The sequence below is a fragment of the Idiotropiscis lumnitzeri genome, chromosome 5 (genome assembly GCF_059441095.1).
Source record: "Idiotropiscis lumnitzeri isolate Australia: NSW breed Sydney's pygmy pipehorse chromosome 5, RoL_Ilum_1.0, whole genome shotgun sequence".
Classification (NCBI taxonomy): domain Eukaryota; kingdom Metazoa; phylum Chordata; class Actinopteri; order Syngnathiformes; family Syngnathidae; genus Idiotropiscis; species Idiotropiscis lumnitzeri.
Genome location: NC_142395.1, coordinates 30,106,319 through 30,132,731, shown reverse-complemented (window position 1 = coordinate 30,132,731; position 26,413 = coordinate 30,106,319). Strand labels below are relative to the sequence as shown.

The window sequence follows — 26,413 nt, the reverse complement described above, 5'->3', positions numbered from 1 at the left end:
CGGAATAATAACCTCACAAAGTGCTTTGGCCACAAATGGCGTCTGGTCTCTTCACTGCCTTCTGGCAATTGATGAGTGGGCGTGGAAGGCTTTTTTTTTTGGGAAGTTGACAAACTCCCTGAGGAGCAGTGATGGGGAAATGAAGCTTCAAAATGTCTTCATGAACCGGTTGTTGTATTGTCGGTTGGTTTAAAGAAAGCTTTTAGAAAAATGCCAAGTCAGTGTGCTTTCAGCCCAACGTTGAACAGAGAGCGCCGTCCACTGGAGTCCAAAAATACGACAACTGGTTCATGAAGCCGATTTGAAACTGATCATGTTCTTCAGGAATGCCACGATTGGCCTTGAAACATGCAGCCAGCTGTGTAGTTTCAATTTGACCCTTGTGGACTCTGCTGTCATGTCGCAAAATAACGTGGCTCTCTTTTGGCTCCCAGTGCCCTCTCACACGATGCCAATACCGTTTTCAACACTTGTTGGACCTCAAGCCCATTTAAATGATAGAACCTCCGTTTGTAGCAAAAAGTCAACAATTTTTTTCATTTCTTCAGACAAATGGAGGTACATGTTTACCTCTACGAGCTTTCCAAATTATTGATAAAAAAAAAAACTATCTGATAATTACTCTTTCCCTAACTGAGGAGGTTCCTGACTTCACCCGCACTCGACCACACCTCTTAAAGGCACACATCCAACACTGTTTTTGTTGTACCTTGACTTGTGCAAACATATTTTACAGTCTATTTTCTGGCGATTTATTTTCTTTTTCAATATACAGCGATCATTTTCAAAGTCATTTTCCGAACAAAAATAATTGCATTGGGTTTTTTTTGGAAAGGATGACTGGCATTAAAATCCTTGCTGGTCAGGCAACAGATTCAATTCTATTCCATTTGTGTTCACAATTGTAGCCTCCTTCACCAATCTTCCTCTTGTGGTTTCCAGCGACCATCACGAGTTCTTCGGAGAACGAGGAGCGAAGCGTCTCCAGCTCAGATCTGACCGCAGACGAACCCCCAGGGGGCAGTGTTGTCGGCATGGGCCACACTGGCGAGGACAACCATCTTGGGACCCCACGGAGTCATCCCACCATCCAATTTGAGGATTCAACTATGAGAGCCGATATCAAGGAGCCCAGGACACCCCCGCCACCCAAGAGACCCCTCCCGCAGCATCACGTACACGGCGCGTCCGCATTGGTCATGCCCCGTCCAAATTCGGTAGCAGGTACATCCTCTCCATTGTTCTCTTTGTCTTCAAGGTCGTCACGGGAAAGGTCAGCAAATTCAAAAAAAAAAAATCAATTCCTTGTCAGCACCCGTGCGGCTGAATTCTGAAGTAGTTGTAGACTGGAAAGACTCTTTTTAGGAAGACCAGAGAGCTGGGTATTACAGTAATCTTAAGGACAGGAAATAAAAGCACGCATCAGCACCTCTGCGTTAGCCTGAGCGAGAAACAAGCGGACTCTGGCTATGTTTGTAAGGTTAAAACCAACTCAACCAATCTTGGTTACATTTTTAATCTGAGGAATAAAACTGAGCTCAGTCAAAAATGACACCCAGTTTCTTCACACATTGTGGGGGTTGAAAATCTTGCAGTTTTGGCCAAAGTCCCTTCAAGGCCGACAACTGAAAGCTCACTTTTGTCCTAATTGAGCTGTAGGAAATTCTCTGCCATCCATGACTTCATATCCAAAATGCAAATTTAGAAGGGCCGTCGTGTCATCAGAAGACACGGCAATATAGCGCCGTGTGTCATCAGCGAACCGTGCCTCCAAAGGGGACGCATACACAGATCAAAAGTAGTGGGCCTAAAATGGAACCTTGGGGAACCCCACGTTTAATTTCAACGCTTTTGGAGGAACATACGTCGGCCTGTGAGATAGGAATAAAAACAGTCAAAAGCCTGTTGAACCGCCTATTTGATCAAATGTGGCGATCTACTTTAGTAGCACCAAGACGTCTGCAAAGCACCTGAGATCCTTTCAAATAGCTAAAAAGAGCTGTCTGTGTACTACGGCTCACCAGATTGATATTTCTCGAAAACATTATTGGTATTCAATGAATAATGTCAGACTTTTTTCCAAGTTGTAAGTCGGATACAGGTCTGGAATTATTGGAAAGATGGAGGTCTTCAGAGGGGGCTTCACCATCGACGACGGGGACAATTCACGATATTTTTTCAACTGTTCCTCCAAGAATCCATAAAATGTCTTGAAAAGAAATGTGACAAGGTTGTTTGATTTACCGCGGAGAAAAGCCGACCAAGTGTCCTCGGATCAACCGGGGCAAAACTTTCCTCGGGTAAAAATAACTGCTCAGGTTTAATCAAACTTACATTTTGCCCAACTATACGACCGGATACCGCGTGGTTGATTTGACTTCCGCAGAGAGCGTCTGATGATGTCTGCGCCGAGCTGGTAAAAAGATCGATCCCAGAAGGTGGCGATGAAGAGTGACAACGTCATTCTTGGGCCATACATTTGGTGGTTTGTGAAGGTCGCACGTGCCAACTTTTCATTTGACGATCCAGCCGGTGAGAACCCCTCGCGCCGTGCCTCGGCCCGGCAGTGCAGTCGAAATGGCCCGTGCGGCCGTCCTAAAACGAAATCTCCGAGCTCTCCCGTCACGATCGGCGCTGCCGCAGAAGGCGCTCGCTTCTTCCTCTTCTTCTCGTCTGTTCCATAAAAGACATTCCCCAAGGAGCGGATTCACAGTAAAGCCTGCCGGTGCTTTGGTTTAGACAGTCGAGATGAAATTGAGGATAAAGACAAAGTGGGCTGCGCCGTACTGGCTGGGCCTGCTACGATTTACTCCGCATGAAAGTTGAGAACATTGCGTATCGCTCCAAATTTAAAACAAAGCTTCAATCGGTCCCATGTGGAAAATGCTGCAACGATGACGAATGGACCGTTCCAACGCAGAATTAGGCTGCGATACGAAAACGTGCACGCGTGCACGTCAACCGGCAGTCGAGCATCGGGAGAAGAAGCGGATCGAAGAGGGCGGCGGTTTGCCAAAGTCAATCGCGTACTCGTGTTCATGACAGAATCCAGGAAGCATTTTTTTCGCTATCGTTGACATCCAGCTTAAAGTCCGTGGACTCGTCCGGATCGGGGCAAAGTACGGCCCGGGGGCCACAGCTGGCCCACCCACAGTTTCTGACCGGCCCTCACTGTGAGCGCAAAGTAAAACAACAAATATGCGCTGCTTTTCTTGGACGAGCCACCGTGCGGACGCTCGTACAAGCGAGCGAGCGCGACGTCCAACTTGCATCTGCGACGTTACAAACTTAGCAATGTTTTTGTTACATTTCCCGAATATTCCGACCCCTATTTTACCCCCCAAAAAGAGAATGGCATTTGCGTCATTCTTAAATGTTGGGAAAAGGGCCGAGAGGATTTGCTCGGATAATACCGCACGCAAATGCGTCCATATTTCAAGGCACCGCTTTATCTTTGTACATCTCGGTCAATATGATTGGGCTCCCCACTTCTCGCTATTATTTGGGAGTCCAATTTGAGTTGGCAGTTGCTGTGCAAAATGAATGGTATCATTTTTAAAGGGTAAAAAGGGATTTTAGTGAGTGCTTCCACTTTGATTTCAAATTGCCTAATGACAATACCGAGAATAGCTACACACGTAACAATTGATTCGAAGAAGACAATCCGCTTTTTTCCAAATAACGTTCAACTGAGCATGTTGTCTGAGAGCGTTCCAGTTTCTCACGTGGCCCCATTGCAAAATTAATTGCACCCCCTCAGTACGAGTCCGTACTTCAGGACACCGGCAACCACCGGAGGACACGGAAATCTTTTTGCACCGCGACGACTACATTTGGCCGACTGGGTTATCTTTGACATTGAATCAATGAATATCGAGTAAACGCGGACGTGGCAGCGGTTGCAGTATGTCTGCATTTTGCAGCGTTTTGCTTTGGTGCCTAGTATCACGGCTGCGTTTTCGCTGGACCCGGTCTTCGGGATGGTCGAGAGATACGAGCGGAAAAAGAACATTCCGCAGTCGGCACGGATCTGAATAATGTGGACGGCACCCATTAGGTCTTTGAGTGAGACATTGAGTTGACTTTCGAATGCGGCGAAGGATGAACAGGAGGTTGCCGGCTAACCCCGAAAAGCTCGGCAGCCTGGTCGCGGGCGACCGGGGCTGTCGTCAAAACTTGGTTGAAAAGAGGACTTTTGGTTTTTCCTCTCTCACGCTCGCTCGCTCTCGCTCTTTTCTTCCCATTGGTGGCCGGGCAGCCTTTCGCCAGCAATCTTTCTCATCCCACGCCACACCTCCTTCGCACCGTTTCTCCCGTTCACACCTCGCGCTGAAGATGTTCTCTCCATCCTCCATTCTCCTGCCGGATACGTGATCCTCTTCATTTCCTTTTCATGTCATTGTTGATAGAGGATTATGAAATACAAGGAAAGCATCTTGAGTATTTGCAAAAGTTGAGTACGTGCCTCTCTATGGAACCGTCCTTGTTTCACAAGTGGACGAGGCAAGGAAAGACGCAGATACTCAAACAAACGAAAGGCCCCATCAATAGAAATATTTCTCAGCACACGTGCGACACGTAAAACTAAATAAGATAACAAGCCCCAGAAAATAAGATCCTACAAGCAGTTTATTTATGACTCTGCATGTTGTGGCACAAAATGTGACACCGCTGAAGTTGCTCAACTGCAAATTGGGATTTGACCTCAGAAGGAAGAATTGCTGACGAATCGGCTCGAGAGAGGCCAATTCATTCGGACGTTGGAAGCGTTTGATGATCCGTTAGGACCAAAGCATGTGACATTTTGTGGATTGACTTCATTGCTAGCTGCAATTTTTCAGCCTGAAAAAGCTTTAAGCCGATAAGAGCTCAGAGATGTGCTTCAGCTTCCTTGGATCCTCCCAGATTAACGGTGGCTGTGTCATGATTACAGTCAGGCCAGGTCATCATCTGGCCAGTGGATGCGCTTGATTCATACCGTCCGTGTCATCCAGGCAAGTGTCGTATGACCTAAGATCTTCCATTTTTATCACACTGAAAAGGAATTGTGTGCGATTCACTCCAAATATTGCGATAGCCCAGCACTTCTCAAATTGTGGGCGCGTGTGACCCTGGGGAACATGCCCCCCCTCCGCTGTACTACAAGAAAGTGTAATTGCACCTCCACTCCAGTAGTGGGCAGTGGCGCTCTCATTGTGCGCAGCCGAGTACCAACTCGACGCTGTAGGTTTGTTTGGCAACAAAAATGCTGTCATTGATATTTACGTCAGAGAGTGGGTGGTGGTGGTGGGGGGGCTTGGGGTCTTCTTAATTGGCTGTCTTCATTATTGAATAGCTAAAAGAATCCAGCTCTTTGCGACGACATATTCAGCGTACATCCAAATAACTTAACACCTGGCCACGTTCTAAACGGCGAGCGACAAACGTGAGCGCATGCCCAAGTGAAAATGTTCATACTGGACTCAATAAGCTATTCTGTGCTCCATGCGGTCATGTGACTCATCCGTCTTACAAGAACTCAGGCGCGCAGGCGGAGCAAGGTGTGTTCGATTTGGTGTTGTCACCGGCACTGACAGTTCAACGTGGCACCTCATTGTCATTGCGAGGGATATTCCCTATAAAAAAAAAATAAATACTTGAGCAGTGTGTCTAACTTTGTGAGACTGTGATTTAAAAAATGACAACATTTTGAAGAAATCCAAATGACAAGAATTGTTGTTCCTTGCCTCTTCCTCCCTCCTGACTTGGCAAGGTCACTGAGTATTTATCATGGAGCGGCAAAACAGATTATTCCTCACGTTTCCATGGAAACACAAATGCAATCAAGCCATGAATTTCACACGCGTGAGTTTTTGCATTTCTCTCTCGACAGCAACATGTTCCACGAGACCGGATGATCTGAGTTATTTGGAGAACCGACAGGTCGGCGGGCACAGGGGCTCCGTACGCAAGTTCAACATACCTGGACGCACATATGAGGACTCCAAAGGTATTTTATTTGTTCCCCTTGGGAGATAAGTGCAGGGTTAGTATGGCTTTGCACGGTCTCATCTCCACGAGTGGCAAGTCTTAAAGCTCCAATTTCTTTTCCTGTACTTTAAGGCTGTGACAGGCCGTGCATTTCTAGTCCGACCTGAATAAATTCCCCTCATCTGAGCATCATTTAGGACACCGCGGCTGGACAAGTAACATACAAAAACAGTGTCGGACGACCGAGCGTCTCTTGAACGGTCCGACTTGAAAATGGCCTCGCAAATCCACACTTTTCCCTCCTTCGACCGCCGTGGTTTCAAAAAGAAAAAAATCAAGGATATATTTTAGATTTAGGAGCGGTCGCCAGTTCCGACGTTCAGGTGTGTTGTTTCCGCTTAGCGCTGCCCCCTCGCAAGTGAGTATTCCATCACAAAATGCGGGGTAAGGCCAGCGAGATCAACTCGTAATCCGATTGGCTATCGCAAGTGTCTATCGACCGAAAAAGCCCCTTTGCTCACAGAGAAGGGACGCCCGCACCATTGGATCTGAAGGCCTCGGACCGGTATGGTGAAATCTGCCTGGCAACGCGAGCGAGCTGAATTCTGATTGGATAAAAATTCTCACCGAAAAATATGAAGGATATGATCGTGCTTTCTTGATTATGTGAGGCCATTTAGATCATATTCAAGGATCAATAATAGCTAATCCAACCACCTTTGATTGAAAATACACTTCATATTTGGGTGATTTTACATGAATTCTACCTGCTCAAAGCTTCACAAAAAATAGTAGTGATGCGATTAATTGCAATTAATTAGGGAATTCTTTGCGATTAATTTGTTTAAAAAAAAAAAGGGTAACGGGTCGACAGCACGACGTGGCACAATTAACAAGTAAAAAGTGGATTGCCAGTGAGGAAAAGGCGACACTTAAGAGGAGAATGTCGCTATTTTGGCAAAGATGAGTTGGCCCGTTCACTTGTTGCACCCGAGCAGAGACTCTCTACACTTTGCTTTCAAGCCGCAGGTCATGAATGATAAGCAGCCTTCAACTTATTTTTTGACTGGCCGTCACAGCTCTGAGATTGCAATGCTGGTTCTGAAACGTAGCAAAACCCGTGGCGGATCGTCACTCGTGGAAAATAGCGCCATGACGAGATTTTGGCCGTGGGGCACGATCTCGTCACTTTGCGTTTAGCATTTTTCATAATGATCGCATTAATGGTTGAGCCAAAGCTACAAAGAGCATCAAAATTGCTATTTCACACAAAATTGTATCTGCACATTGATCATTTTCAATATTTTTGACTTCAATAAAAGAGATGAATTTTTTTTTATTTGCGCTTCTGCTTTAGTACAGCAGGTGAGTCATTTTGCCCTCTCTTCTCATCTCGTACTTCCTCCAGGGAGATTGGCCCATTTCAAACAAGTCGACATCATGCTGAAACCGCTGCTTTTCGAAGTTCCCGGCACCACTGCGGAAACATCTTTCGTGGGCCGGGATTGGCTCTTCGCGCGTCTGGATGAGGTGTTGAGAAAAAACAGCAACTGTGAGGGAAGAGGGGCCGTCATCGTGGGCAACGCCGGCTCAGGCAAAACCGCCATCATGTGGCGCTTGGTGGCGCTCGGCTGTCACGGCACGCACACGCACACGCGACGCGGCGGGCCCAGCTTCCCGTACAGCCCGAGCTCCTCTCCCAAATGTAAGCTGATCAAAACATGAATCAAACATACAGTGGATGTCGTACACGCCAAGCGTCCGAGGTACACTTCACTTTGAGTTGCGTGCCACAACATTTCACATCGAGAAGAAGCAGCGGTTAGTTTGCAGTAAAAATTGGCACCCCGGCGTCCACAAAGTTAAAAAAAAGGGTCACAGGGTGGCTTTGGCCACAAATGCTTCAACTCAAAGGAGCTCTCGAGTTGAGGCGCTTGCGGCTAACGGCAACCGGCGGCGGCGTTTTGACTTTGTGGGCCTGCATTTGACACAGACGGGAGAGGCGAGACATCGGTTCGTATTGCCGCATGCGTTGCCGCTCTGTTGTCTGAATTCAAATCATTCTGGCTTTTTATATGCTAGCGTTGACGAAATGACACGGCTGCTCCCACTCCAAGGAAGGTTAAAAATTGCTTTTAGAGGCCACAAAACGGCAGAGGAGCGCTACCTTTGTCCAAATGCGAGCGCTCGACTCTCCTCAGTGTAGTTCCTCGTCACCAAGATCACGCCAAAGTAAGAATTGGATTGATTTGGAAGTTTTCAAGATGAGTTTGTTATTGGATAATGAACAGATTCCACACACCCCAAAATTCACCAAACTGGTCATTTATTATTATTATCAAAAATATACTCATAATATTAATAAGAATTATGTTTCCAGGTTCGCCACCGATTCAAATGACAGTACATTTGCAACGCTTTCGTTATTATCATTTTATATCTAACGTGTGTTGGATTGATGGTTACCCTCTAAAATTGTTTGTAAATGGTTTTTATAGAACAACTTGTCACCTTTTGTCGCAAATGTATTTCCTAATTTCCTCCTGACGCAAATGTTTAAGAAGAAAATATTTTGTAAAGTCAAATTTTGCTGCGGTGCTCACTTTAGTGTTTCTCGAAACAAAACATCATCTTGGGCACTGTTTGGATGATATGTGGTGCAAATGCATAGCAACAGCAGCCGTGTTCATTTTTCAGCATCACCGCATTATTCATGGACACGTGCACTCCACGTATGTTGTCATTTGGATTGATAGTCAACATGACTGCAGTCTTTCTGCCACGTCGGGAGGAGGCTGCAACGATCGCCGTGTTGTTCGTTGTGGTCGGACCGCACATTTTGCACACTTGTTTAAATACGGACTAATTAACCAGCCCGGTTCAAAATACAATTGCTCTTTGACGTCTTGAGTCGTCAATGGCAGTAAATGCGTTCACTGCAAGCTGTTTAAGCATTTCTTCGGGATCCTTGAGGTGCATGTGCACGACTAGTATGCGCTCCGTCCTCACAAGTGAGACAATTCAGCACGCTCGTAGAACGACGATGTTTTTTTCCGACGACTGCTGCTTGTTTACCTGCCGGTTGAGTAGACGCACCCGTCGCAAAAGCCACAACTGCTTTTGTTTTGATACTTTTGGGACCTGCATTTCTGCATAGTAGGAGGACAACTCCACATTTCTGTGCTCTATTTGACATCCGTATAATACCGAAGCATCCGATTGGAATCCCTGTTTAACGTCACGTGCGCTACGCAACTATTTTCAGTGACGCCATCTTTGCAATGCTGGTGGATTGAGCAGGACCCTCCAAGCGCGGACACGGGAAAATGATATTTATTAATAATCAAATAGACAATCTCCGATATGCAATCGCGAATCAACCGGGGCTATCGGCTATAGCGACTATGGAACTTAACTATCGAACGAGGGATAAACAAGGGCGCTGGCGGAAAATCACACCAGGGAGCAAAGGCAGTAAGGAGGAACGAAAAGCGCTTGCAAAAGGCAAGGGAAAGAAAGCAAAAGGCAAATAGCTTACCGCACAAGGGTAAGAGGATTCCAATCGGGAAGCAAAGAACAGAAAACGCACCGAGCAGTAGCTGGCGGGGAAAAACAACTCAAAACACGCAGTAGCAAGAGAACTATTAACAAGAGCGCGGGACATGAACGTGAGCGATGTGGGATAACGATCCGACGCTGGGGAGTCAGTGTAAGTGTCTTAAATAGTGTGTGCAATCAGTGAGTGAATAGGAGTCCGGTGTGGAGCTGGTGGGCGAGTCCCGCAGCTGCTGACGACCTGGCCCGAGACCACGCCCCCCGCAGCTGTCAAAACAAAAGCACATGGCATGACAGACACGGATCGTGACAATCTTTGAGTAAAAAAAACATCTCGCCCCAATTCTCCGCCGCGTCTATAAGTAAAATCATATAAAAAAAGTTCTGAGTAACAATAAAGACAACAAAAAGAAAAATGAAAGAAATACAGATCAACAAAAACAAAACTTAGAACAGACTTCTAGTCACGCTTTATTTTCCTTCTATGGTGTCTCTTAAGGGTTTGTCATATCTTCTAATTTCCTGCTAATTTATATTTATTTTCGTTGTTAATAAATGACTCCAGATGTTGTGAAATGCGCTCTAGAAATAAAGTTGGATTGTTTTGGAACGTGTATTTTCTTGCTCTCCCCGCACACACAGAAAATGTGACTGCCCCCTTCTGTCGTGGATGTGCAATTACACGTTATTCTAGTTTAAAAAAAAAAGCACCACTGTTTGAGAAGGATTATACTCGGCGGGAAGTCATATGCACAATTATGAATTTTCTCGTCTAAACTTGTTGCAAAAAACGCATCCTCTTTGTACTACAAAATTCTACCAGATAACCTCTAGTCACTAGAGTCTAGTGGTTGTATTAGTAGCATGCAGCTGTGAACTTGTACACGGCTTTGTGTCACTCGTAACGTGTAGTTTTCCGACTCGTGCGCAAAAATGTCAAACAGCTGTGGGAAAAACGTTACCAATGAGATAGTCGCTCTACTAGTGTGCTGAATTGTCTTCGTAGTGAGCACAAAAAGTATACTAGTACAAGGACAAAAAGTATACTAGAACAAGGACAAAAAGTATACTAGTCCAAGGACACAAAGTATACTAGAACAAAAACAAAAAGTATACTAGTACAAGGACAAAAAGTATACTAGTACAAGGAGCGTGTCAATGAAACCCAACAAATGCAGAAAGAGCATCTGTGTTGTTTTTCTTTTCCTCCCAACATACGATATCTGACACCTCCTAATGTATAAACTTTGTGCGCTCTTCAGGTGGGGAAAGGCAGCGAAAAGCCGCCGAGTCCCAAATCAACCAGAGTGCTGACGGCACAGCACAGCGGAACGAGCTCGCCCGAAGCCTCGCGAGCAAGGTACCTTTCAACACCACACGAGTGCTTGTCGTCTCACACTTGGGACGGAATATCTCACCGTTCAGTCTCGTTCCACCGCAGTATGGGTTTCACTTCACGCACAGACAAAATCGTGTTCCAAGTAATAAGCCGCATGTGCTGACGGAATCAAGTCATCTCGATATACCGTAGAAAGATGCTTGCATTTCGTTGACGTGAAAATGCATCGACTGATCGGGGCTTGTGGTTTTCACCGTTTTTGTGACCGTGCCATCGATCACATCTTGAACGTCCTCATTCTGCAGGTGGTCGCTTATCATTTCTGCCAGGCGGACAACACATACACCTGCCTGGTCCCAGAATTTGTTCACAGCGTCGCCGCCTTGCTGGCCCGATCGCCACAACTCAGCCCATACAGGGAGCTGCTGATCCAGGAAGCTCACCTCCAGAATATGCTCAGCCTGCGCTCCTGCGTCCAAGACCCCATAGCGGCCTTCCGCAAGGGGGTCCTGGAGCCCATGACCAACTTGCGCAAGGGTAATAAAGTCAAGTCTACGCACACACATAAAGGTGGCCTGAAAGTTGAAGACAAATGCACGATTGAAGTTGAAAGCTCATTGGAATTTTTGAGCAGGAGAGCTTCTGCAAAGCATCCTAGAAAAAGTAAAGCCCAAATTTGGAGATGACATTTTGACACCATGTTGAAATAGTTTTAGCCCCAAATGTTATAAAATATTTCAACTTACTAACATGCACCAGAAGTTTTGGGGTTTGGGCCCAGTGGCTCTCCTCCGTTGAACTCTGTTGACCTCAGGCCCCTGGCGGCTTATCGAAAGCCAACAGTCTCAAACTTTTCAAATGAGATCGGCAAATCGGTGCTGTTGTTCCATCCGGCTTCTTTCATTTTAGGCAGCTGACGAAAGTGGAGCCCTTTTCTTTCAAAACGGTCATCCGCGCCTCGGTTACATGTCGGCTCGATGAGCGTCACGCAAATTGACTTTGGAGTCAGCCGGGCCTCCGGTTGCTCCAAAAATGCCGCGGCTCGCCTTTTAACCGGAGCTCGGAAGACGGATCACGTCACGCCAATCTTGGCCTGGAGATACTTGGGTTCACCTTCAAATCTTGAAATGGCCGCGCCCCAGCGTACCCCCCCCAGGCCTGCCGCCGGAGGTGCCGCCGGAGGTGCCGAGGACGAAGCGCTCCTGTTGCCGCTCCATCTTTGTCCCATGAAATGTGAGGCGAGCCCACTTTTAAAAGACACATTTTTAGGCTTTTGCTTTCGACTCAACATGTTCTGCTCTTCTTCTTCTGGTATCTACTCTAAATGTGTTTCATTTGTGCTCCAATTTCCCTGGAAAGCGCTTTGTTCCAGCTCCAGTTGGATTGTATGTTTGGGTTCTAGGAAAGCGAGGAAGGCAATGCTGGGTCGTTTGCATGCGAAAGGCAGAAGTGTTATTTTGGTTCGGGTATCACATCAGCATCCCGGCGGATTTCAAGGTCACTCAATCCGCTGAGGCAGAGGCGGTGGAACGCTTCGGCCATATTAGCCAGCTCACCGTCTTGTGATGCAGCCGGTCGAGCGTTTATTACGGCCCAACCCGACGAGTGTTGTGTCTCCTCCATCTCTATCAAGCAAGTTAGCGGAAAAAAAAATTACAAATAATGAAGAGCTGGCGTGCCTCTTGAGAGCATCTGAGTCCTCACCCGCTTGCGCGGCTGCATCGACAGCTCGGATAATACAAAACGAGATGGATTTCCTATTTGGTGACACTCGACGACGACACCGTCCAGGCCTTTTCAGCAGGGTGGAATCAATAGCACCGGTTTCATAACAAAGACTTGCTAGAAAACTAAGACGTGCATATTTGAATCAGCGCATGGCAATGATAACGTCTCGACAATATATCGGGTCATTCCAGAGTTGGAGGACAATTTTGAAAAGCGGAGCAAATGTTGTACAGATGCAGGAAACAAATCGTATTTTGGGATCATTCTGGTCAACCATTAACGATGCCGTTTTTTTTCCATCATATCGTATTATATTTTGCCGTTTGGCTCCACACTATTACAAAAATATTTCCCAAAAGGTAAAAAAGTAAGAAAAAGAAAGTCAAATATTTTCTGGGTCCACTTTAAAAACTCGTTTGGAGACACATTTTTATTCTTTAGCTTTGGACTCAACACGAGACTGTCGCTGTTCTGCCGGTATCGATTGTTTATTTCTTTTAATTGGCATTCTAATTTCACGCTCATTTCTATTTCGCCAACATTCTCAAAAGCACTCAAGAAATAAAGTTGGATTGGATTGGATCAAATTTTCAAAAACAAAGTTGCAAGGAATTTCCTCCTTAATATGTATTTGATAATATGTGTTAGTCATCACGAGGGCTCTGGTGGATCAGGAATACTTTTGTTACATTTACAATTTGTCTCTGACAACTCTAATTAACACAAGTGAATGATTCTATTTTAATCGTTGTTTTGTTTCCCTGTCCAGTAGAGAAATGTGAGACAATTTATTTTTCAGAACGAAGGCTGCCCGAAGAAGACTACATCATCTTGGTTGATAGTCTCAACGAGGCCGAATTTCATAAACCGGACTACGGGGACACCATAGCCACCTTCATCACCAAGATTGTGTCCAAGTTCCCCGTCTGGCTCAAGCTGGTGGTCACAGTGAGGACGGGGCTCTTGGTGAGTCCATTCTCAGCGGAAACATCATATCATGCAAAATCAGCCCTTCAAGACACAGTCGGACCGCGATGCGTCAGACGTCGAGGCTTTTTGCTCATCCCAGCAAATAGGGGCTGCATCTGTCCCAAACCCATGCCAAAAACTCCAAATGCTGTTTGGATTACAGCGTGAATGCATGTCAGTTGCCACGCTCGAGCTTGTCAAGAAGCCACTCGGTTATCTCGTTGAATTCATGATTCGGACGGCTCCAAATGTATTTGGAGGCCATCTTGGCCATGAGGCATTACAAGTCATCGGGCATTACCTTGTGAAGGAAAAAGATACAAAACACAATCCCACCTTCTCAGACCCGGTTGGAGCATAACCGGTTATCAATTCATCCGGATCAAATTTTGGCTCATTGCTTTGAGCAGTTTGTATCTGAGGATTTACTCAATCTAATCCACCACTGTCAAGTCGCAACTTGTAGAAAGCATCAGTACTCTTAAAAAAAACAAACAAAAATTGTGCCACAGCGCATATGAAGAACTTCACGTACAAGTAATAAAATGACAGAAATTATTTGTGGACCTAGTTTTAACAGCAAAACAACAAACTTACACACTGTCAACATGCTGTTGTTTTTCTGAACCAAGACAAGTTTTGGAGTCTCTGTGATATTAGTGCAACAAAGGTTTTTCACCAAATACAGTCATGACGGATTCAAAAAAAGGTGTTGACACTGCATTTGCCATTTATCTATCGCTGGCGTTGGACCAAATTTGGCAAACTTATTTTTTTCTCACAGCTCTATATTCTTGGTCAGGGTATTATTTTTTAAAAATGATTGACGAATGTCTAGTCCCTTTGACGACGCAATGTTAATGGTTGAAAAGTGCTGATATCGGAATGACGAGGAATCTGCGCGATGGCAGCGATGCGTCAAAGAGGCGACGAGATGAGAAATTGTGTTGCTGAGAGAAGAAGCCAGTGAGCCGCGCTGCTGCTGTTGCTGCTTCACTTGTTGTCACATTATTTACATGATTCCGATTTAAGTGCCTTTAGTCAATGCACATAAACCCCCCTCGTTACACCATCATTTAGGACAACACAGCCGGAGAAATAATATACAGAAAGACACTTAGGCACGACTGGGTGAGCGTTGGACGACCTCGCTTCTCTGGAAAGGTCTGTCTTGAAAATGGCCTCGCAAGTGTATCTGCCAGCCACACATTTCCCTCGTTTCGGCCATTGTGGTTAAAAAAAAAAAAAAAAAGCGAGAATAGATTTTCCATTTCCGAACGGTCGCCATTGACGACTTCCGGGTGTAGCGATTCCGCGTCGCGCTGGTCCCTTTACGAGTACCCGATCACAAGACGCGTCCATCGCCTTCAACGTGAGGCCAGCGAGAAGGCTCGTCGAAACAAACTCGTGATCTGATTGGCTACCCCAACTCTCGATCAACTTTTAATAATAAACAAATAAATAAAAAAAAAACCTTGAGACGGCTGCACGATGGTTGCTGAAGGCCTCGGACGAAAAGTGCGTGCTACTGGTGTTGTGAAATCTGCCAGGCAACACGAGCTCGCTGAATTCTGATTGGCACTGCCCACTACTGGCCAAGATGCACACACTAGTTCCTTTCAATGGGGAAAGATGATTTGAGACATGAGAACACATTTCACTTGTAAGTCGAGGCGCCATTGCATGTAAAATCTCTTCATTTGGAATTTGTATTGTGAAACACAATTATTGGAATGTGGAAAATAGTTCCCAAGATGTTCTGAACAGTTTGAATATGAAATAGAAAATATGGGGGAGTTTTTATGCTGTTGTTGATATTGGATGGCTCATTGATAGAAAAAATTTTTTTGGGTGTGTGTGGAAATATGGAATCCTGGAGGAAGTGGGAACCTTTGGAACGTATAAAATTGCAATCTTGTGAATCTTCAGACAGTTGAATAGTTTGGATCAGTTGAGAAATGTGGAGGTTTTGGACTGGAAGGAAATGGAATGTAGAATACAATAGTATAATATAATCATGTGATCAATAAATATGTATTATGATCTAGATCAATATGCATACGATATGAAATAGGAAAAAGTAATCACATGTATGCTGACTCTTGCAGGAAATAACCACCCTGCTCCCGTTCTCCGGCATCTCGCTGGACATCCTGCCCGACAGCAGTGACCTGGGAGCTGACCTGAGCGACTACATCCATCACCGGGTGAGCGGCAGCGCCCAAATCGCCGCCAACGTCACCACGGCCACGGGCTCGGCGCCCGACCCGCTGCTCCTCAGCAAGTTCAGCAGTCACCTGACCACACGCAGCAATGGCTCCATCCTCTACCTCCAGCTGACTCTGGATCTGTTCCACAAAGGCCATCTGGCACTCAAAGGGGGAAACTACCTGGTTGTGCCCGTGTCGCTATCAGAGGTCGGCTGCTCCATAGTTCTCAGGATGTGTGCTGTTCAAATGTGGCTCTTCAGACTTTTACTTGGGGGGGGGGGGGGGGGGGGGGCGAGAGAGAGGCCTTTGGTGAGTTTTTATGTGTTGGTTTGGGTAGTTTGTTGTGAGCTTGAGAACTTTTTGGTCAAGGTGAGAGTTTTTTGGGGTGTGAGAGGTTTTTCATTTAAGAGTTTTATTGTGAGTGAGAGATTTCTGATGAGTTTGAGTTTATTTGGGGTATTTTACGCAAACGTGGCATTTTTAGCGTGAGGCACTTTTTTCTGGTGTGTGAGTTTTTCTTTTGAATGTGAGAGTATTTTTGGGCATATTTGAGTTTTTGTGTGGGTGAGAGGTTTATGGTGTAATTGTTTATCGTGGTATGTGTGAGAGTTTTTCTCGAGTGTGAGGGTTTTTTGTTAGTGAGAGTTTTTGGGTGTGAATAAGAGTTTTATTCGATGAGTTTTAGGTTTTTTTGTTTGAGTGTTTTTGAGCGTGAATATTTTTGGGTGAGAGAGTTTTTTTTTTTGGATACAAGGGATTTTTTGGTGATGTGTGAGAGGTTTTTTGGTGAAGATGTGCTGAAGAACATTATTCTGCACCCCCCCGAAATATATAAGATAAGATAAGATAAGATGTCCTTTATTCGTCCCACAATGGGGAAATTTGAGGTGTTACAGCAGCAAAGATATCGATCACACAGAGTCGGCGGCGTAATGTAGCCGTTAATGTACAACATTAGCAGCAGACATTCATAAAAAGCATGCAAATATACACAGTATAAACGTATCTAAGTGTAAGGAAACACTCCTAATGCCTGTCCATTAATGATAAAAACTACTGAATGATTGAAAATACTGCAATGATAAAAATATTGCAATGATAAAAGTACTGTAATAGTAAAAGTACTGCAACGATAGAAAAATACTGCAATGGTAAAAGTACTGTTATAAGAATACTGTAATGGTAAACAAAATACTTCATTGGTCAATATTTAAGTACACCATTGGCTGAAAGTACAGTAGTAGTATATATTGCATCCTAGGACTGCATAATTGCACTAATGCCCTCCCGTTTGTAGGCCTGACCCAATGTTCTTGTTAAAAAGTCTGACAGCAGTTGGCAGGAAGGAGCGGCGAAATCTCTCTTTGGTACAGCGAGGGTGTATAACAGTCATTCGCTGAAAGAGCTGTGGAGTGTTCTCAGAGTGTCATTGAGTGGGTGGGCTGGGTTGTCCAGCATTGGTGACAGTTTTGCCGTCATCCTCCTGCCCCCTACTGAGTCCACAGAGTCCAGGGAGCAGCCCAGGACAGAGCTGGCCCTCCTCACTAGTTTGTCCAGTCTCTTTTTGTCCCGGCCCGAGATGCCTCCTGCCCAGGAGACCACTCCATAGAAGATGACTGATGAAACCACCGAGTCATAGAAGTTCCTGAGGAGTGTTCCCCGAACGCCAAAGGACCTCAGCCGCCTGAGTAGGAAGAGTCTGCTCTGACCCTTCCTATAGAGAGCGTCTGTGTTGTCGCTCCAGTCCAGTTTATTGTTCAGATGAACACCCAGGTACTTGTAAGTTGAGACCCTCTCAACGTCTGTTCCCTGGATATTCACCGGTGCAGGTGGAGAGTGCCGACGCTTGCGGAAATCCACCACCAGCTCTTTGGATTTCCCAGCGTTGATTTGGAGGCGGTTCTGCTGACACCAGTCCACGAACCCCTGCGTAACCCCTCTGTACTCCCGATCGTCATCGTCAGTGATGAGGCCGACAATCGCAGAGTCATCAGAGAACTTCTGCAGGTGACAGGTTGTGGAATTGTATTTGTAGTCCGAGGTGTAGAGGGTGAACAGGAAGGGAGCCAGCACAGTTCCCTGCGGCGCTCCCGTGCTGCAGAGGAGCACGTCAGACACACAGTCCTGTGTTCTCACGTACTGTGGCCGGTTTGTGAGGTAGCTCCAGCTTGTCTCCCAATAAGGCGGGCTGGATGGTGTTGAAAGCACTTGAGAAATCAAAGAACATGATCCTCACCGTGCCCCCCGCCTTCTCCAGGTGGAAGAGTGAAGTGTGGAGCAGGTAGATGATGGCATCATCCACACTGATGCCAGGCTGGTATGCAAACTGGAGTGGGTCCATTGAGGAGCTGACCAGGGGGCGCAGATGGACGAGGACCAGTCTCTCCAGGGTCTTCATCAGATGAGACGTCAGCGCCACTGGTCTGAAGTTGTTGAGCTCCTTCGGATGGGGGGGTCTTTGGAACCGGAACCAGGCAGGATGTTTTCCACAGCTGGCTCTGCCCAGCTTCAGGCTCAGGTTGAACATGTGCTGGACGATTCCACACAGCTGGTCTGCGCAGGATTTGAGGAGCTGGGAGCTGATCCCATCTGGGCCTGCCGCCTTCCTCGCCTTCATCTTCCTCAGCTGGTTCTTCACCTGAGATGTTGTGAGGAACAAGGCTGAGCAGGAGGAAGTGGTGGTTGTCTGATGAGGCTGGGAACTGGAGCCTGTGGAGAGAGAGAGGGGAGAGAGAGGGGGAGAGAGGGTCTCGTTCGCAGTGGCAGGAGGGGTGGGTGGGGGCTGCAGCAGGGGAGCCTGAGCGGGGTCAGGCATTTGATCAAACCTATTGAAAAATAGGTTCAACTCATTTGCCCACTGAAGCCCCCCCCCCTTCTGGGTCTTACCTGGTTGTCCGTGGCCTGAGATGGTCTTCAGGCCCCTCCAGACATCCCTGGCATTGTTCCGCTGCAGTTGTTCCTCCATCCGCATCCTGTAGGACTTTTTCCCCTCTCGGACCTCCTTCTCAGCTGACGCTGCACTCTCTTCAGCTCGTCCTTGTCGCCTGACACAAAAGCCCTCTTTTTCTCCTTCAGGAGAGCTTTAATGTCCGGTGTGATCCAGGGTTTGTTGTTGGAGAAACATCTTACAGTCCTGGTGGGAATGGTGTTCTCCATGCAGAAGTTAATATAGTCTGTAATTGTGTCTGTTAGACCATTATTGTCCTCACCGTGAGTATCAAATCTACTCCTTCCACATTTTTCCATTGCTCAAAAGCAACTTGAACATATTGACCTCAATCAATAAATCTTGGCATCTATTTTCACATTCCCCAAATTCCTCCTTTTCCCGCATTTTCACATTTGACGTGAAATGAAAGGAGACATGTTACAAATGTAACGCGTACTTCCATATTTGACAACTTATTCAACCAATTTGGACTTTTTGGGACGTGACGAGGCTTCACAATCCCTAAATTGCCACATTTTTTTGATTTTTCCGCCTCAACATTTCCAAATGTTGACAAATTGACCCTCAATTTCCGCATTTCTTGACCCGTTCGACGCAAGATCTCAACATTTCATCAATCAAATTCATAAATAAAGAGATGATGAACAAATCAATTGGGTGCCATCTCATCATCAATTCCCGCCGACAAAACACTCTGCGGTTGGATTGTTGGGATGTCTAATCCGTGTTCCTTTTTGCGTTTAATGTGCACGTGTGTTAGGTGTATCTGCTGATGAGCCGCGTGAGCTTCCCCGACAAAGACGTCTTTGAGCGAGTGCTTCCGGTGCTAAATGTGGCCCTGGCGTCGCTGCACCCGCTGACGGATGAGCAAATGTTCCGGGCGCTCAACGCGGGCAGCGTGAGGGGCGAGCTGGTGTGGAAGGACTTCCGGCAGAGATTAGACAGCCTGGCCGGATTCATGGTGAGACGAGCAAAATGACATTTGATCATTCGTGTAGCTTGCATCAACTTGCTGCAGCAGCGTTGCTTTACATGAGAGATTGTCGTTGACTTACGCAACATTCCAAGTGCAAAAGTATGGTGTGAGATCACCTCCCATTAAGTTCCCAAAATAAACCAGAACTGTTAAAGGTGTCATCTGGTTGATCATTTTTGGGGGGTGTAAAGCAATTGAAACAGCAAAGTGCAAAAACAACACGACATAGTCACGTTTCGCCACTTGCAGATTGGCGGATTATTATTCTTTTTTTGTCTTCAATATTTTCTTACTTTTTTTTAACACCATAACGTTTGTCTTCTTTTCGTTCAAATTTAAGAAATTAAGTTGAACCCAGATTTTGATTTCCTTGAGACAAGACAAAAGTGGTCTCAAGGAGAAAGCGTCTTTTTCGCTCAGCGATGTGACTGTCATGTGCAAAGCGATGGAAGCAAATTCCATGTTTTCGTAGGAAGGAACCTAGCGGCGGCAACGGCAAGGGCCCCCAAACAGAACCTTGTGGGACACCATACGAAGCCCTTTCTTTCCCCGCAGCACATCGAAACGGTAATCCATGCTTTCGTTCCACGTCGGCTCGATTCCTGTCACGCACCTGACCTTGGTCCTCCCTCAAGCGTCTCCAGTTGCTCCAAAATGCTGCTGCTCGCAAGACGGATCGCATCACGCCAATCTTGGCCTCTCGTCGCTGGCTCCCAGTGCACTTTAGAGTTGGCTTCAAGATACTTGTGTCGGTATTCAAATCTTTCAATGGCCTCGCCCCAGCGTACCTCGCAGAGCTCCTCCACCCCGACGCACCTGAAAAGGGGCATGGTGCCTTTTCTGTTGCCGGTCCTTCCCTACGGAACGAGCGTCCATTAAATGCTAGGCAAGCCCCGCCCCCTCTTGTCCACTTTTAGAACCCGTATGTAGACACATTTTTATTCTTTAGCTTTCGACTCAGTTCTTCTGGAATCGACTGGAAATCTATTTTGATTTGTGTTCCGATGTGCGGCTATTTTTGTATGACACCACATTTTGTTACAGCTCCAGCGGTGGTGAATTAAAGTTGGATTGTATGTGACGATTGTCACCGTTCACTCCTTCTGTTTAGGATATTCAGTAGATAAGCAGCAACATCTACAAGGAAGCAGTGAATGAAGGGAAAATGTTTGTGTCTCGCATGTGGCGGCAGGTGAGACGCGGAGATGGCACACGCATGCTGTGCCACCCCTCCTTCAGAGAGTGGCTCGTTTGGAGGGCGGACGGAGAAAGCACCGACTTCCTCTGCGACCCAAGGTCAGACTGGACACGGAAATCCAGTGAAGCCTCGTTTATTGAGGTGAAATCTGGATGTGGAGACACCGTAGAAAAACAGATACTACTAATAAAATAGCGGATGAAACACATTCAAGCGTCGAGACACTTTTCAGCGCTCGTATTTGTGCCTGTGCTCCATATTGCCGTCAAGCAACGGGAAACGTAGACGATCACATTTCTCCAGATAACGTTCATCAACTGTTTGATTTCTCACTCCGGTTCAAGTCGACACATAAAACACAAAAGAATTCGACATCTTCGGTACATTTAATGACCAAAATGGTCACGCAAAACAGAAAATGTCATTTTATGCGCACATATGATGTCTTATTAGCGTCCATCTCGTTCTACACCTTCAAGTGACACAGCGACGGGGCATACGCTATTATTTTCACTTTGCTCCGTGGGAATGGGAAAGCATCATTGGTGGGGATCTTCTCGGCCTCTTCTTTTTGCTCTGAATGACGCTTCCTTTACATCCACTCGAGCTCAGTTCTGCCTGGCACACTTTAGCACACGAAAAACTCTCCAAAAAAAAAAAATGTGACCCATAGCAAGGCCACGGAAGATAAAATGTGATATATCGGTGGTTCACTGTCGTCTCATAAAAGCATACCGTGATGTGACCAAAACTATCCTGGCGACAAAGCAAATTTTCGTCGGCTGAAACTGCTCGCATGTCAACAGGAGCGGCCATGCACTCCTGGCGTTCATGTTCTCCCGACAGGAAGCCAAGTTGAACCGTCAGCAGACCATGGAACTGGGACACCACATCCTCAAGGCTCACATATTCAAGGTGAACAAGTCTGTCCTCTTTCGACCTCCGCCACGGTCAAACGCCAGTTGTTTCTCGTCCTCCATCGAGCCGAGGCACACCATTCACATGAGAAACGTCTTACTGTAAAAAAAAGAGAAAAGTCACGTGAGACGGGAATATACTCAATTCTCCTTGAAATGGACTCACAATGACACTTACCGTGGCGAATGGAAAGCTATTGTGTCGTCTGAATAAGATACGGAACCGTCGTTTGCTGAGGTCATAAGTGGATTGTGCCTTCTGCCCCCTAGTGGAAGCGCACTGAATTGTCGTGCCTGTCGCCAAGGAGAGATGAACAAATAGTGTTTGTTGTCACCAAACTTAAATGGTGACTCCCTTTACATTGAGGCAGGTGACATGCAATATATTTTACAAGTGCAAAACACTTTCAGCCAATTAAGAAATCCGAAGCTTTTGTACCTCAACACAATTGAAAGTCTGCATCCCACAATCATGAATTTCTCTCCCTTTTCTTCATGCAGGGTCTGAGTAAGAAAAGCGGGGTGTCCTCCACTGTCCTGCAGGCCATGTGGGTGAACTGCAGCACAGACAGCCTGTCTGCTGCACTCGCATCCCTCAGGAATCTGTACACACCGAATATCAAGGTGACGTTTGACACACCAAAATTCATTTTCAATGGGAAAAGAATGGCAATAAATTAAGAAATTAATTTAAAAAATGATTTATTTTTGGGGGGCAGACAGTATTTGTCAGAATTAAATTCCAATCACCAATAAATCAGCTGATTCATTTTTAAAAACGGCTTTGCAATTTGTTGTCCTTTAGTATTTGTTTAAATTTACAATTACAATTTACAAAAACAAAACAAAATTTTTCGATTTATGGTGTAATGTGGAAAAAAAAATCATCTGATTTTCGTGGATTTGATAAGAGCCAATTTCAGCCGCTGAATCCGTTGGGCCCGAGTGAAGACACTTAACATGCTTCTGCGTGGTTCTGGTCTCAGTGCCTCGGCTTTGACACCTGCGTCGCACGCCATCGCATTCATCTCAGTTATAGGGCAGCGAGAGCCGATACTCAATAGCACAAAAGCCGGAGAAATGAGAATCGATCACCTCGCCGGAGAGAGTCCGATGAAACGAGAACACCACCTTCCCAAGGCCAGGAAAGTGGTCAGAGAATGAAAAGAAGATAACAAATGATTGGGTGTGACGTATAGAATTTTGAAGAGAAAAAAAAATGGATCCTATTTTAAAAAAAGGCAATGGCAATCCTCCTTGTGCGTCATGTAGGTCAGCCGTCTGCTGATGCTCGGTGGCGCTAATGTGAGCTGGTACACTGAGGTGGTGGGACACGCCCCCATTCTGGCCGTCCACGCCCACCTGGGACACGTGGAGATGGTGGGCCTGCTGATGGAAATGGGCGCGGCCGTGGACGTGTGCACGGACAGCGGCGTCACGCCCCTGTGCCTGGCGGCGGCGGCGGGACACGCGGCCGTCGTCAGGCTGCTCTGCAAGAAAGGCTCCAAGGTCCGTCGCTCACGTCTCAATTTTAGTCCATGCACTACTAGATTCTCTGTCCTCACTAGTAAGACAACCAGAGTTCATTTTTTTGGGGGGATGAAATCGTAGCAACTTTTCCCGATCGATCACCGCACCGATTCAAATATTGCACTTCGCTAGTAGTACGCGTACAAACGGATCAAACTTTTTAGCCTACTCGGAATGTACTGCAGTTGTTCTGCTGATGTGCAGACAGTCGCGGGAAATGGCAAAAAAAAAAAATCACAAAGAAGCCATTCATTCTACTCGTAAGCTGAAATGTCTGACGAGTCCATGGACTTGAAGCTGGATCTCAAGAATATGGCCGCGGGCGATCGGCATCTATTGTGGGAGACCGACGACGGGAGCGGACCTCATCTCGGCCAGCGTGTGGCGAGCGATGGCCAATCTCTCGGTGTGCTCCTCCATTTGCCAGGTGGGCCGGGCTGATCAGAATGGGCAGTGTGCGCTGCTCCATGGCGCACTCAAGGGCCACACGGAGATCATCAACATCTTACTGGGACAAGATTGGGGACCCGAAAACGCCGCCGATCTGCCGCGGCACCAAACGACCACCGGCAAAAAGCAGGCCGTGCAGCAGGCGGTCACGGCGGCGGCCAGCGTCGGACACACACAGGTATGCAGCCGTGTTGACGATGACGAAAATATTTTTTTTTTTCATGGCGACGACGAGCTAAACGGGGTTATTTGATGACGAAAACGTGACGTGACGTACGTGAAATTTTGTCCTTTCTGTCTTTCAAAACATCGCTATGAAGTGCAACCTAGCTTTGGTTTAGGCCACGCCCACCACCGGGACAGCACCGTCACACATACCATGGCGACTGTGACACTCACAAGGCGACTTTGCTCAAAACAAGACTTTGGACTCGTGTCGACTCCAAGTCCGGGTTGTTAAAACGTTTTGATTTGATGTTGCTTGAAGTGAAATAAAGCCACAACAATTCATTTTGCTTCTCGGCTTATTTTGGAGCAATGAGGATGGATTCCGCTGTTTGGAATGCGTCATCCTTAAAGTGCATCACAAAGTCTTTGCGATTGGCTGGAAACCGTGCATTCCTATTTGAACTAAAATGGACGAACTTTTAGTCTTTGTCTAAAACTTTTTTTTTTTTGGGACTTTTCCAAGACTAAAACTAGACTACAACTATCAGAAATAGGAATGAGTAAATCTGACGAAAACTAACAATCGACGACATCTAAAAGGCCTGCCAGCAGCGACACTGGCACACAACACCAATGGCATTTTTTTTTAACCGCATTTCTCCAATGAAACTCTCATTTTGAGGCAAGTATTCCAGACTATTATTTTTCTTTTTAAATTAAATGAATTAAAACACCATGAAATATTTCATTAAGATTGTCATTCATTAATTAAATGTTCCATTTATCAATTAAATATTGAAGTAACTAAATAAATGTGTCATTAATTAATTAAACTGTGTAAAAAAAATCCAATTTCTATATTGAATTATTTATGCATTTAATTAATTGCGTTGCAGTCTTTCATGAATTAATTTCATCGGTCAAACTCACACATTGAGTTTGTCAGCGTTTAGCCCCGCCCACTAGCTAAAAAATGAATTGCTATACACACACGTATACGTATATGTACATATTCAGAGAGGGAGCGAGATTTGATCGGAATCCCTTTTTTTATGCTTAGCCAACAAAAGCAACTCGCGTTTATTGCTTTGATAGCATCTAGTGGCCAAGGACCCGCGTTGACCCGTAGGAGCTTCATTAAGGCAAAAAATAAAAGTATAATTTGGCATCCGCAAGTGATGACATTGTTCAGCCAACCTGCGCATATGTTGGCCTCTTCTGATTGGTTGGAAGAACGCAAACCATTTAGTGGTTTTGCCTTCACTATTCGGCGCTGAGGAAAGATAAATGGTCATTTTTTGAGCAGTCTTTGAAATTGTTTTGTTTCCTGCAGAAATGGTTGGGAATCGCTGAAGTGGAGCACGGCGTCTGCCCCCCCCCCTTCTCTGTGCACAACAAAACTAGGAGACTTAATTGTGTTGTTTCTGCAGGTGGTGAAGAACCTGCTGGACTTGGAAGATGAACAGCTGGCAGTGCAGATGGACGCTCACGATTGTCTCTGGGGAGAAACGGGTGCGTTTCTTCCATCACTCACATCCATTTCGACTTAGTTGGGTTCCATCACAACGCAAAACCTTTGGATGTGACTTAACGCCACTAATTTGACTCAAATGATGGACAACAATTAGAATTCTGCAGAACCAGAACCAGAATTATGGTTTGACGTTGTTTTGGTGTGAAAATGAAGCGCGTCGCATATTTATATAATTATAATTGTCGCGCAGCCAATCTGACGGCGGCGCTCTCTCCTTTCAGTGCTGAGTGCCGCAGCAGGCAGGGGGAGGATGGAGGTGTGCGCGCTCCTTTTGGACCGAGGAGCGGGACTGGAGGTGCCAAACCGCAGAGGGATGGTTCCTCTCCTAAGCGCGGCCAAGCACGGACACACGCAGGTGACAACGCACATATTTTACGGAAGTGAAAGACGTCAAACGGAATCCTTGTGTCTCCAAAAATGAAACTTTCCAGGGGACCCCAAAAAAACACCCCGACATGCGTGTTCATGCATCGTCAAAGAGAGGACGACATTTTTGATCTTGAAGATCGTTCAAAAACTTACGGGTCTGGTGGGGGACTCGCCATCGTAAAGTCACAGGTGTCAAAGTTAAAAAAACAAACAAACACAAAAAAAAACTTCCACTGTTTGGCTTTTGCCACATTTGCTTCAACTCAAACGAGTTTGTTGACCTGCCGCTTGAGAAGAAGCACGTGTGGCGAAAGCCAAACTCTGGCCGGCTTTTGACTTTCTGGATCTGCATTTCACACCTCTGAGTATAGCGGTGCAAAAAAAAATCAATCAATAAAGTATGAAATGGAGCAATTTTCATATGCGACTCGGTGACTTCTGACTTCTGATTTGACTGCTGCGTACGTTCGCGGTGAGTGCAGGAAAAGTACGTTTTACGGTGCCGAAGAGCTATATTAGATAAAAGTAGTGCATTGGCACCATCTTGTTG

General features: G+C 46.1%; 1 protein-coding gene across 3 annotated transcripts in view; it reads left to right on the top strand.

Annotated features, from left to right (window-relative positions):
- LOC148337655 (protein TANC1-like) overlaps positions 1-26,413 on the top strand; it is a 49,019-nt gene that overhangs the window by 16,453 nt on the left and 6,153 nt on the right. For all 3 annotated transcript variants that reach the window (XM_088297009.1, XM_088297008.1, XM_088297011.1), the window contains 15 exons: positions 943-1,224; positions 5,873-5,989; positions 7,379-7,675; positions 10,788-10,885; positions 11,170-11,401; positions 13,392-13,558; positions 15,670-15,978; positions 19,482-19,682; positions 20,890-20,993; positions 21,702-21,810; positions 22,314-22,436; positions 23,085-23,321; positions 23,770-23,970; positions 25,391-25,472; positions 25,716-25,849. In XM_088297009.1, coding sequence (XP_088153135.1) covers positions 943-1,224; positions 5,873-5,989; positions 7,379-7,675; positions 10,788-10,885; positions 11,170-11,401; positions 13,392-13,558; positions 15,670-15,978; positions 19,482-19,682; positions 20,890-20,993; positions 21,702-21,810; positions 22,314-22,436; positions 23,085-23,321; positions 23,770-23,970; positions 25,391-25,472; positions 25,716-25,849 — 2,693 coding nt within the window. The remainder of the gene's footprint in view (positions 1-942; positions 1,225-5,872; positions 5,990-7,378; positions 7,676-10,787; positions 10,886-11,169; positions 11,402-13,391; positions 13,559-15,669; positions 15,979-19,481; positions 19,683-20,889; positions 20,994-21,701; positions 21,811-22,313; positions 22,437-23,084; positions 23,322-23,769; positions 23,971-25,390; positions 25,473-25,715; positions 25,850-26,413) is intronic.